This window comes from Thunnus thynnus, chromosome 6 (assembly GCF_963924715.1).
Source record: "Thunnus thynnus chromosome 6, fThuThy2.1, whole genome shotgun sequence".
Taxonomy (NCBI): Eukaryota; Metazoa; Chordata; class Actinopteri; order Scombriformes; family Scombridae; genus Thunnus; species Thunnus thynnus.
The window spans coordinates 21,826,710-21,838,588 of record NC_089522.1 but is presented as its reverse complement, the minus strand read 5'-3'; the positions used below and the strand labels follow the sequence as shown (position 1 = coordinate 21,838,588).

The 11,879-nt window shown below is 39.6% G+C and overlaps 2 protein-coding genes across 2 annotated transcripts; one reads left to right on the top strand and one right to left on the bottom strand.

Annotated features, from left to right (window-relative positions):
* The first annotated feature begins 1 nt into the window (after position 1).
* Positions 2–8,590, top strand: LOC137184701 (rabenosyn-5). Its single transcript, XM_067592616.1, has 12 exons — positions 2–106; positions 920–1,200; positions 1,534–1,668; positions 1,830–1,930; positions 2,044–2,089; positions 2,187–2,348; positions 2,465–2,730; positions 2,908–2,978; positions 3,401–3,487; positions 3,610–3,712; positions 4,470–4,574; positions 4,662–8,590. The coding sequence occupies exons 2-12, from the start codon at positions 1,038–1,040 to the stop codon at positions 5,772–5,774; spliced, it is 2,352 nt and encodes a 783-aa protein (XP_067448717.1). The 5' UTR covers positions 2–106; positions 920–1,037; the 3' UTR covers positions 5,775–8,590.
* Positions 8,591–8,754: 164 nt separating this feature from the next.
* mrps25 (mitochondrial ribosomal protein S25) lies at positions 8,755–11,451 on the bottom strand. The gene is made up of 4 exons (XM_067592618.1): positions 11,220–11,451; positions 9,928–10,034; positions 9,738–9,825; positions 8,755–9,247 (listed from the first exon to the last, which is right to left on the bottom strand). Exons 1-4 carry the CDS (start codon positions 11,351–11,353, stop codon positions 9,058–9,060), a joined length of 519 nt encoding a protein of 172 aa, XP_067448719.1. The 5' UTR covers positions 11,354–11,451; the 3' UTR covers positions 8,755–9,057.
* Positions 11,452–11,879: the final 428 nt, after the last annotated feature.

Below are 11,879 nucleotides of genomic sequence, written 5' to 3'. Positions count from 1 at the left end.
ACCGAACACTAATCACATGATCAGGCTGCTGCCGCCGCTGTCGCTACTGTCGAGCTGTCAAAGACAATCCAAACTGTCAACAACACAGTTACTGTTGCACTCATTTGTAAGTATAAGTCATCCGTCGCTAGATGATTAGCCTCCAGGTTTTTGTTTTTGTGGATGTTAGAAGTCATTTATCCCCGTGTTTTTTGAACAACATGGGTGGGAAAACGATGGCTGAAGAAAGCGAGACCTGCTGTTAGCAACCTCAAGCTAACGTTATGATACATCCTCTGTTCAGTTTAACGGCAGTCAGCTTCACCCAGATATTAACCAAGATAACGGCAGATAGTTAATACGCAGACCCACTAAATAAAATACTGGCTGCTTGCAATCAGTTAAATACTTGATGTTAGTGACTGCGTGTGGGTTATACGATTGACTGAATGCAAACTCTTAGCTAATGATAATGTTAGCTGGTACTTCATTTAAAATGTAAGTTTATGTCAACGTGGACTACTGTGGTTGCACCCATGAACCTTTGTTACTTCATTCAGACTTACTTAACTCACTTTGAAATAATATTATACAGTAATTAGCTACATTGTGCAGATTTAATAACCCGAATAATGATATTCTACCAAATGAAATAAGAAATTTAACACATTTTTTATGAAACCATAACCTCTCAAACTCTGTGTGTCTATCACTGAAGCTGTTTATTACTGTGACACTCCTCCTGCCTGTCATGCTCAAAATCATAAAAGTCACACTGACTCATTAGGTTTGCATAAATGTCCAAGAGTGGTTGAAATTCACCTTCCAACCAGACTGCATGAAACAAATCTGCTTTTAGTTTTCAAGAAGTTGTAATATAACAATTGGGATTTATGTATGGATTTTGTGTTTTTACATGTTGCTTCAATCTGTGTCCCAGGATTATCTCTGGCGTGATGGAGCTAGTATGGAGTGGTTTGCACTCCCCGTGACATGAGGACTGACGCAGGATCCCGCCGCCTTGCACCTCTTCTCCAAGAGCACAGCCGATCGCTGTCATGGCCTCCAGCTACCCGCCCCCTTTTGAAGGCACAGGTGAAGTGAAGGAGGGCTTTCTTTGCCCATTGTGCCTCAAGGACCTGCAGTCATTCTACCAGCTCCAAGACCACTACGAAGAGGAGCACTCTGGGGATGACCGCCATGTTAGAGGACAGCTGAAAAGTGAGTCCCATGTAGTCTAATTGTATACTCTGCTATAGACAAAATGACTCTGCAGTGTTGGACCAAGGGGAATTGTCGCCAGGATGACTTGGCAGCACATGTTGCTGCAGCTTCTCAGGGAGGGATAGTAGATGAAATAGGAAAATAATGAAATGTGGATGGAAACTGCTTTTGGACAGGGGTTAGCTCTCTGATTAGCATTTTGTTTTTTCACATTGGCTAAGACTACGCATACATAAATGATAGAAGATACATCAGCTTTTGTCTATATAATATCCTCTCTGCATTTTTCACACAAGGAGTTAAATTGTGTCCCAATTTCTTTGTGCTCAGGTTTGGTTCAGAAGGCAAAGAAAGCTAAAGATAAGCTGTTGAAGAGGGATGGAGAAGACAGACCGGACACTGGCAGCTATGAGTCCTTCTACTATGGTGGAGTGGACCCCTACATGTGGGAGCCTCAGGAGCTGGGTGAGACTGGAATACTGAGCTGTAAATTGCATGAAAATAAATCTCCACTCTCCACATTTTTCTTTATACAGTTGGCTTCCTTTTCAAAGCATTTGCATAAAATTAACTAATTATCGCTAGGAATGACCAAGAACTCTTAAAGTTGCTTTTCTCTTTTGTAGGGGCAACTAAAAGCCACCTGGACTTCTTTAAAAAACACCGGGCAGCCAGGATAGATCACTACGTCATTGAGGTCAACAAACTTATCATCAGACTGGAAAAGGTGTGGTTGCATCAACTCATTCAAACAATAATTTTCTTCCTGCTGTTGTTATAATGAGACTTAAGATGGTCTTAAAGGTGCCAACTCATTTACAATGAAAACTCTCCTTTCAGTTGACGTCTTTTGACAGGGTGAACTCGGACGCCGCCAAAATCAGAGGTTCGTCCACATGTTTTCATGTATACTCTGAATCCTCTCAGTGTTTGTACGTATGATTTATCAAGAAAATTAACGAGTGCTCCGTCCTCCTTTACAGCCATTGAGAAGTCAGTAGTGTCATGGGTGAACGACTCAGATGTCCCGTTCTGTCCTGACTGCGGAAACAAGTTCAACATCCGGAACAGACGGCACCACTGCCGTCTCTGTGGGTCCATCATGTGTAGGAAGTGCATGGAGTTTGTCCCCTTACCTCTGGCCCGTACGTATGAAAAAAATCTTGCAAACTGTAAAAAAATCATTACATATCAAGTTGAAATAAGACTTGTGAACATGTATCCCAGTGCTGTGAATTTTCATTCTTTTATGCATTCACAGAAAAGCTCATTAGTGGGACACGAGAGGCCCTGTGTGTACCTGGAAGCCCCAGTCAGTCCCAGTCTCCCCCAACAGGGGGTGGCGGTGGCAGTGGGATGGGCTCTAGGAGAGGCAGCATCAGCAGCCTGAGCAGCGTCACCTCCATGCTAGAAGAAAAGGACGACGAGAAGATTCGCTGCTGTCACCACTGTATGGACACACTGCTAAAGAGACAACAGAAACTGGAAGAGAAAGACCACATGCCTGACATAGTGAAACTTTACGAGGTTGGTGTTGAAACAACATGAAAAGGATCATTGCACTGTTCTGTTCCCAGTTGTAGTGCAGTCCTTGGTTTTCCTTTCATGCTGTCTTGAGTTTACTCTTTTGTATCCTTCCCGTCATTCTGTTTTTCTTTTGGGGCTTCCTGTTGTTCACTTGCTCATAACTTGTCTTCCTGTCAGAGGCTGAGGATGTGCATGGAGAAAGTGGATGAAAAGGCTCCAGAATACATCAGAATGGCGGAGTCTCTCAAGTAAGCCACATTTAAAAGAATCATTTAGAAAGCATTACTATTGTTAGAAATGATGTTTTTATTATTTTCTACTGACTATTTTAATCATACTGTAGATTAATCTGTCAGTTATTTTCATGATTAAGCATTACGTCTCTAAAACTTCAGAAAACATTAAAAAACAAACCAAGTGAAATCATCTAATTTCTTCTTTTGTCTGAACAAAATATTACATTTTCTATCATGTAAGACCAAGAAAAGCAGCAAATTTTCACATTTGAGAACCAGATTTGTTTTTCCATTTTTGCTTGAAAGATGACATAAACCATTAATGAATCATTAAAAAAAATGTTTCAGCTGTTCTTTCAGCTGTACTTTTCATTTTTAATTAGAGTTTAATTAGAGTTTTATTGCTTACTGTCATGGCCTTATGCTTTTCACAGTGCCGGAGAAACCACATACAGTCTTGACAAGGCTGGTGGACTGAGACTGGAAGTACAGAAATACTACGAGCTAATCGATGCCCTAAGGTAGGCCCTCAGTCCTAAATTACTGTTTCAGAATTGAGCCTCTGTCATGTTTGTCAAATATTTTAATATATAGTTTTTTAAATATCAAATTGAATTCTGTGTTGTTTTTATTTTCTTCTCAGTAAGAAGATTTTAACACTGGGAGTGAAAGATGATCCACCTCCGCATCCAAAGACACTCCAGCTTCAGAAGATGATCCGCTATACAGCCACGCTGTTTGTCCAGGTGAGACCAAGTTCAGACTGAAAAAAGATATATCTTTCCATCACTCTTCCATAGGTATTTAGAACCGGTACTAAATTGGTACCTGTACTAAACCGGTACCTGTACTAAACCGGAGAACCGGTATTAAATTGGGCTTGTCAAGCTTCAAGATACCATTATCTTTTCCCTCTTTAGAAATGGTGAATTTACAGCTCACAATAACTTAATGCGATATAGTCTTAGTAGCTTAGTAGCTTTTGTTTGTTATCCAGTGTCAGCAAAAACTATTGCTGACCCTAGATATCACCATGATATCACCCTAAGTTGTTAGCATGCATTAGCTTGGAGGGCTAAATTGGCTTGTTTATATTACGTGAAGGTTGCTTTTTCCCCCATCGACCATTGATTGGTTGAAGAGTAGGTAGAATTTCAGACAACCAAGATTTTCTTTGGTTGACTACAGCTCTAATCGTTATAAAAATAAGTCTGTAGTTATTAACTCTGGACACAGCATTGGTTTTAAGCACTTCTAGTTTAACTGTTATCTTTATAAATAAATAACTGTTGAATCTTTTCATGTCATTTCTTTATTTTTTGCACCAAATTATGGAAAGTAGTATCAATAAGAGGACTGGTAATTATCAGTATCGATAAGTATATATATATCAGTTGATAAAATCCTAATGACACCCATCCCTACTCTGTCATTTGTATTTCTACCACATAAATTCTTTATTCCTGTCCCTGAATTCACCTCTACATCTTGTCTCCATCATAGGAGAAGCTGTTAGGTCTCATGTCTTTACCAACTAAGGAGAAATATGAAGAGCTGAAAGAAAAGAGGAAACAGGAACAAGAGAAGCGACTCCAACAAGAGAGACTGGTGAGATGGTTTACAGATACTTCTCTGTTGATTTTTTTCGTTGGGGGAACACAATTTGTATACTTTTTATGTTTCCCTGCTCAACAGGCAGCACAGGAGGCCCTGAAGAGGAGGCAGGAGTCTGAGAGAAACCGTCCACCTGCCAGCACCAATGGAGAGCTGTCGCAGGCCCCTAGAGCGCCACGCATGACCAAAGCTGGTGGTTGGTTGCCCTCCTCAGACTCTGCCAATGCACGTAGTGAGCTGGATGACCCCCTCCTGCAGCAGATCAAGAACATTCAATCATTCCTTCGTCAGGCGCAGGAGGCCCAGAGGGCAGATGAGGTAGCGATGCTTGAGGAGAACTTGCGTCAGCTGCAGGACGAATATGACCAGCAGCAGACCAGCCTGGCCATCGCTCTCTCTCAGAAGCTGGCTGAGGAGGAGAGCCTGCAGCAGGGGGAGCTCAATCGCCTGGAGGCCTGGGAAAGGGAAGAGAGGGAGCACAGGGGCCCTGCTGTGGGCTCCATCCAACCTTCTTTCACCTGGGAGAAGTCTCTGGATATCAGCCCAGCAGGGGGCTTTCAGGGAGAGGAAGACACAGCAGCAGAGGACTTGACTCCTAAAGCTGAGAGGAGCCCCTCATCTGTAAGAGCGTTCCCTGCTCTCACAAGCCAAGAGGAGTCACCTCCCAGGTTGAGGAGCTTAGGGGGGCATGTAACCCCTCCTGGTGGCGAAGGACAGAACAGCAGCTCCCTTAACCCTTTCGATGAAGAAGACTCTACTCCCGTTGAGGAGGATCCATCTAATCCCTTCTCTGAGGACATCAAAAAGGAACACAAAGAAGTAACCAATGGAAAGAAAGAATACAACCCCTTTGATGACGATAATGAAGAGGAAGTTGAGGAAGACAAGCAGGCTGAGACTGCACCTGGCAACCCCTTTGAGGAGGACGATACTGACGCAGGTAACCCTTTCATGGAGGCCTCTGGGAATTCTCCCGGAGCCTCGACCAATCCCTTTGACGGGGAGGATGATGATGAGGTTTTGCCAGATGTGGACATGATAGAGGAGGAACTGCTGCTACAGCAGATTGACAACATTAGGGCCTACATTTTTGACGCCAAGCTCAACGGCCGTCTCGATGAAATGGAGCTCCTGTCAGAGAACCTGAGAGAGCTACAGCACACCCTGCAGGAACAGAAGAAAAAGAAACACTGATACCTTTCCCTCAAAATCCCTCTCATCACCTGCTACTTACCAAGTTATTGAAGACTAACTCTGAGCTCACTCATTTTAGTTTGGGTGAGGTACCACAGAAAGATTAGGTTATTTCCAAAATTAAACATGTACTAGACCTCAGTAATCTGGAGTAACTCCCTTAATTTCCTAACATCTTTCTAACCACTTGTGTTGTACAGGGTCGCAGGGGCTGGGGCTAATCCCAGCATACACTGGATGAAAGGCGGCATACAGCCCGGACAGGTTAATTTTTAAGCACTGCAAGTAAAAATTCATTTTTACAGGGCATGTACAGTACTGACCCTGTTGTGTATTTATACGATGGAAGACTGAAGAATGCCATTTATAAGAAAGATGTTTTTTTCAATTGAGTGTCGTCTTGTGGAAATCAGATTATTTGATTTCTGGCAGAAGCTATAAACAGTGTCAAAATGTAACCATAGCTTAGGTACAAATGGGAGCCACGGAACAACTGATGCATGTTTAAAAATCTAGGGCTCTTCTTGTTGCCAGATCTTTAGTACATTTGTGTTAAAGGATAAGGCTCTCCAATTTTCAAAATCTTTCTTACTGTCAATGAATCTCATGTGCAGATTCAAACCAACAACAAATTGATTTATTTACAAGTATTGGACATGTCTCCGAATACATTTTATTCGTCTGTGCAGTAGACCTCTGTTGTTGTCCAAAAACTATTATAAAATGTGTTAATGAGTCACACTGCTGCACATGGTGATGTTTCCTCACCCCAAAGAGTATGGGCACGTTAGTTTGTTTACCAGCGATCATGTTTTCAGTCTCTGGAGAGTTGTTCCATGTAAGGCAGACACCACTGCACATGTTCTGTTAACAGAGCTTCATTAGCTTGTTGTGCTACACATCACAACCTCTTGACTTTATACTTCATTCTACATTGTAAATATCTTTAGAACAAAGTCAAGAGGTTGTGATATGTAGCACAACAAGATAGCAAAGCTCTGTAAACTGAACATGCACAGTGGCATCTGCCTTACACGGAACTACTCTCTGGAGACCAAAGACGTGATCACTGTAATTAGTCTTTGGAGCTGTTTCTAAAGAAACTAACGTGCCAGAACTCTTCGTGGCAAAGGAACATGTCACCCAGTGCAGCAGTGTGGCTCATTGAGGTGTTTTAATAATTTCTGGACAACAATGGAGGTCTACGGCACAGAGGAATATTATATATCATGCTTTGGATACACACACAATATTTGTAAGTAGGATGAATTCATTGTTGATTTGGCTCTGCATGAGATTTCTTCACAATTTGAAAAATATAGAACATCGCCAGTCAAATCCTTTTGATTGAAAATTTCTTACCAAAGAACTGTTTGAACTGGACCATGACGCTTAATGAGAAGTGAAATTGTACTTTTTTGACCATATTTGGGCTGCTTACTGTTTGAAGGAAACTAATCATTAAATTAATTGATAGATATTAATTTTTAATCACAGGCTCAGCTTACCGTTTCAGTCACACCGCTTGCTATTCTTGTCGTTGCAGAGCCTGTGACCCTTTGTAACACTGATTTATGAGGGAAATTACTTAAAGGCACAATACACAGAATTAAGTCATTGCTGTTTGCTCCTGACGTGTGACCGTCACTCATATGGACTGTATCTCCATGATGGCATGATCATAAGGAAAAACATTTATCTTTAATCGAACTGTTAATAACTACAGATAAATTTGAAATATCCGTGATATAAATTGAATATTTGTTCTAACAGTGGTTTATTTTGTGCTTCAATGAAGATAGCTTTTTCTGTAAATTCAATGAACATCATTGTTTGGATGATTTAGCAGAATCAGTGCATTTATCTTTTTTTTTTTTTTTTTTTTGCATCTTGTCTGCATCATGGTTGGTCTTGGCATGGTTGCATTTTAGATCTTTATTGTAAAAAAACAAAACAAAACTGCATTTTGAAATGTGACAGCGAGCCAAGAGAACAAAAATGTTTTCCACATCTTTCTGTGCAGCTCCTACAGGTTGTGATCTTATCGTTTACAGTGACACTACTGATCCAACTGAGCACTTGGGTTGCATGATTTATGTGTCTGCATTTTGTTTTGGTTTTTGGCATCTGTCTGATGCTGGTTGTCAAGCTAGTGATCAAGCTTGTCTTCCCTTTTTTTTTTTTCATATATTTGAACATACTGATAACATCTCTCATGCTGTCAGCCAAGATCTGTATGTAAAGCATGTAATCTGTGCAATGTTATCATCCAAGACGTCCATCCAGCCGGCTCACCCACTACGCACCTTGTACATACTAAATACTACTTGCCCAGGCACTTTGTAGGCAACTCTAACTCAACAAATAAGAATTCACTGAAATCCCTATGTATGCAGAAATGATCTTTAGGTCAAAACATTTTAAACACAAAACATTTTCTGTCAGACATATATTACACTACATGAATGCCAGCAAGTATTATCACTCAGTGCTGCTACGTCTGTCCTTACATGAATTTGTCAATGTGCTTTTCTGTCAGAATGTCCATATTTCTCTCTCTTTCTCTCTTCTACTGCTTACCTGTGACGTCCACAGGCAAAGCAAAACATGTGACACACTAAACGTTTTGTGACAGTGTGAATAACTCGAGGAGTTTCTTAATGTGTTAGCAGTTGATTTTAGCTTTGGAAGTCATTAGGGTAACATCGCTGCATTTAAAATAATCATCAAAACAATTTGGACACATACATCAGTTTATTAACTTTAGAAAATTTCTTCTCAGCACCAATAAAAAAAAAAAGTTGTCTACAGTAAAATGTTTGTATCTCTCTTCTTTTTGTTTCATAAATGTGTCTAATACATCTAAACTTGATCCTGCACCTCTGCACCTCTCATGAAAATATTGTGGTTATTGTTTAGGATTGTGGTTTATCTACTGTTTAAAAACATGGAATAGAGGAGGCAAGTTACTGCAACCAGATATGCAAAGTTGTTGTTTTTTTTATTTAAATTAGTAGCAGTGTTCAGCCCAGGGTCAACACTGTGTTAGATGTAAATCACATCCAAATGTTTGGGTTCTTCAACCAGCTCATATCATGTACAAACACAAACCGGGGCCGTAGTATCGACTGCCCAAACATCAACATCATGTGTCGGTAGGTTTCTGCCGCTTTAGGATGGAGTAGAGTGCCGCTTCTTTCATATAGTCATACAAAACCAAACATGATGTCACAATGCAATATTATTGTCCAGTGAATCTACAACAGTCCGCTTTCTAAGCCTCTCACTCCTGTGACGCTGCCATCTGGGTGCGATATTTGCCCGTCATCTCTTTGGGCAGCGGCGTGGTGCCAGGACAGGGCATCTGTCCCTCCACTTCACAGATACACTCCCTCAGACAGTACTTCTTTGGCCCAAAGTTGGCAGGATTGGAGGCCTGCATCTTGGCTTGAGCTTCTGCCTGTAACACTTCTCTGCGGGCAGAGAGAGAGAGAGAGCAGAATAAATGCATGAACATATTGTCCAGTCACTGCAGGAATAGTCCACTAAACACATACAGTACAAGCTCAAGGTAATGTACAGTAAAGGTTGGCAGTACTTAAGTGCTGTTTCCCAACATCTGAATATTGTAGATATATTAGAGAATAGATGCATCAAAGACATTTTGCTTCAATCAATCATTGGGATATGGTTTACATGTAATCTTTAGCTGGTCTTAAAGGCTGAAAGCAGTTATGTGATACAGTTTTCTAAAGGTAGTTGACCTTCTTTAAACACTGTTTCGTGTCAATATCTTCAATAAGAACCAGTGGCCATTGTTATCATATCAATATCAACATAAACAGTTAAAAGTCTCTAATATTTCATTTTGTTAAAATCACCAAACCCATATCACAAACAAATACAGTCCTGTAGATGTAATGATGCATGGTGTATGTTTAGAAAAGTCTGGAAATGTCTTACTGTGATTTGCCCAAAATCTTCTTCACATGTTGTGAAATTTGTTTGTAGTCTTTTCCCTCCACATCAACCAGTACTTGCTCCCCATCATCTGCAGAAGAGACACAGGAGATCAGCCCAGGCCTGGTGCAGTATTTATAAAAGTACACTAGTAATAATATTACATGTAAAACAACAAGGCAGGACTACGCACCCAGGTAGAACTTCAAGAACGGTGATGGCGTCATGTTTTTGAACATCATTATTTGGACCCACGGGTTTTTGTACTGAATTTGAGGAATATTGAAGAACACGAACTTTCTGCAAAGCAGGGAGAGAAGACAGTTTAAGAACAGCTTCACATAACAGGTGTTCTTACTTTATATGGTTTAGTTTACCATGCCTACAGCAATTCATACTATTTTCTAATTGTTAAATATATCATTGTAATAGCTGTGGTCCTAAAGCCTGCAATAAATTTAGTGATACAATTTTCTGCAATTATTTGATATGACCAATGAAACTGTAAAAATATATCCGCATGAGTCATGATCTTTGAACCTTATCTCTTATTTAAAGCTATATACATAAATTCTATTTTACAGTTATTATAGTGTGAAACACTAATTTAATACTTTAAAGATGCACGGAAATATGCTTGCACATTACTGCTACCTGTTTTAAGTATCTTTAGATTCATGTGTTAGAGCTTGAAGTATCATTTAAGCTTATTAATTGTTATCTTGGGAAAAACAAGTGCTGTGAGATGTGAGAAATGTTTACAGTATTTTGGTTGTTTTTGTGCACTGTGTGATAGTCTTAATCTTGGAGTAAAACCCCACTGACAAATCTAAACTGAAATGATTAGTCAGGTCAACTGATTTATAGAACACATTTTAAAACAACGCATGTTGACCAAAGTGATTTACTGAGACTAAGAAATACAACAAGATAAAAACACAGACATAATTAATCGATTAGTTAATTGACTGAAATGTAATTGGCCATTCATTTTTAAATAATGTACGTAACATATTTTGCTGCTTTTTTATCTTCTATGATAGAAACCTGAGCATCTTTGAATTCTGAAAACTGTAACCTACATTTTATAGAATTATTTGCTTAATTTAGTAATCAAGAAAGTTAGCCAGCTGACAATGGAATAAATTGCAGGCGCATAATCACAGTGACTGACACTTTTAGCCATGGCCATACTGTCTATGACATATTACAATGTAATGCTGATATTACCAGAATTATTATGTGCACTGCTGATACATGATGTCACCGAGGTAAAACTGTGGTACTCAACGTGCTTTAAGAGACATGTTTTCAGTGTCTTACTGCATGAGATGAGCTGTAAAACTGGGGCAAAAAGAGCTGTGTGAAATTATCTTGAAATAATGAAGTCGGTGCTGAAAACTGCGTCTTAGCAATTAAGACAGATGTGTTAAAAGTTGACATCTTCCAAGAGGAGATACACTGTTAGCTTCCGTTAGCTCTGACCTTGCTCCGTCGCTGAGCTCTCCGTGTGTGTTGTAATTCACCGTCATGATCTTCACTCTGTTTTTAAAGATGATATCTCCTTTCTGGAGGTATTCCAGTGTCCTCCTGATCGGAAACCTTCCTTTCATAGGCATTTTAAAGTCCTTTATTATCCACAAAATACCATTTGAAACCTGCCTGTGCCTGAAGTCGCTCAAGCAGCACACGGACGGCGGCTTTTGATGACGTTAGCAGTCGTTATCACCTGAGCGGCGTGGTACTTGTAGTTTTAATGGAAGATTTACTTTTTTAGCATTTAGTGCAGGAACAAGAACATATAATCATGTGTGATAATATGTATGTATATTGTGCTTCTATATGTAGAAACATTATTTAAACACTAACATTGTCAAAGTATGTTGAAGAAAGACAAATGATGAATAGTGAAAATTTAATTTTTGAACAAGGAAAAAAACAAGGCAGCAATAGGCAAAATAAATAAATTGTAGGGTTTGTTTGTTTTTTTTTTTTTTTTTTTTACATCAAATACAGTTTAGAGGAACATTCTATTTGACAATGTTAAATTAATAATGTCGATGTTAAATTAAATACCTCATTCAGATAACTTTTTCATAAATTTTATATTTTTTTCCTGATTTTTGACTTGATTTAGAGGTAGGA

Bases quoted from the DNA above. Each gene is read 5' to 3' on its own strand.
- mrps25 (XM_067592618.1), bottom strand. From the start codon at position 11,353: ATGCCTATGAAAGGAAGGTTTCCGATCAGGAGGACACTGGAATACCTC. The intron at 10,035-11,219 runs GTCAGAGCTAAC...CCTGCTTTGCAG, and splicing joins GAGCTCAGCGACGGAGCAAG to AAAGTTCGTGTTCTTCAATA. The intron at 9,248-9,737 runs GTAAGACATTTC...CTCTGCCCGCAG, and splicing joins AAGATTTTGGGCAAATCACA to AGAAGTGTTACAGGCAGAAG.
- LOC137184701 (XM_067592616.1), top strand. From the start codon at position 1,038: ATGGCCTCCAGCTACCCGCCCCCTTTTGAAGGCACAGGTGAAGTGAAG. The intron at 1,669-1,829 runs GTGAGACTGGAA...TCTCTTTTGTAG, and splicing joins GTGGGAGCCTCAGGAGCTGG to GGGCAACTAAAAGCCACCTG. The intron at 2,090-2,186 runs GTTCGTCCACAT...CCTCCTTTACAG, and splicing joins GGACGCCGCCAAAATCAGAG to CCATTGAGAAGTCAGTAGTG.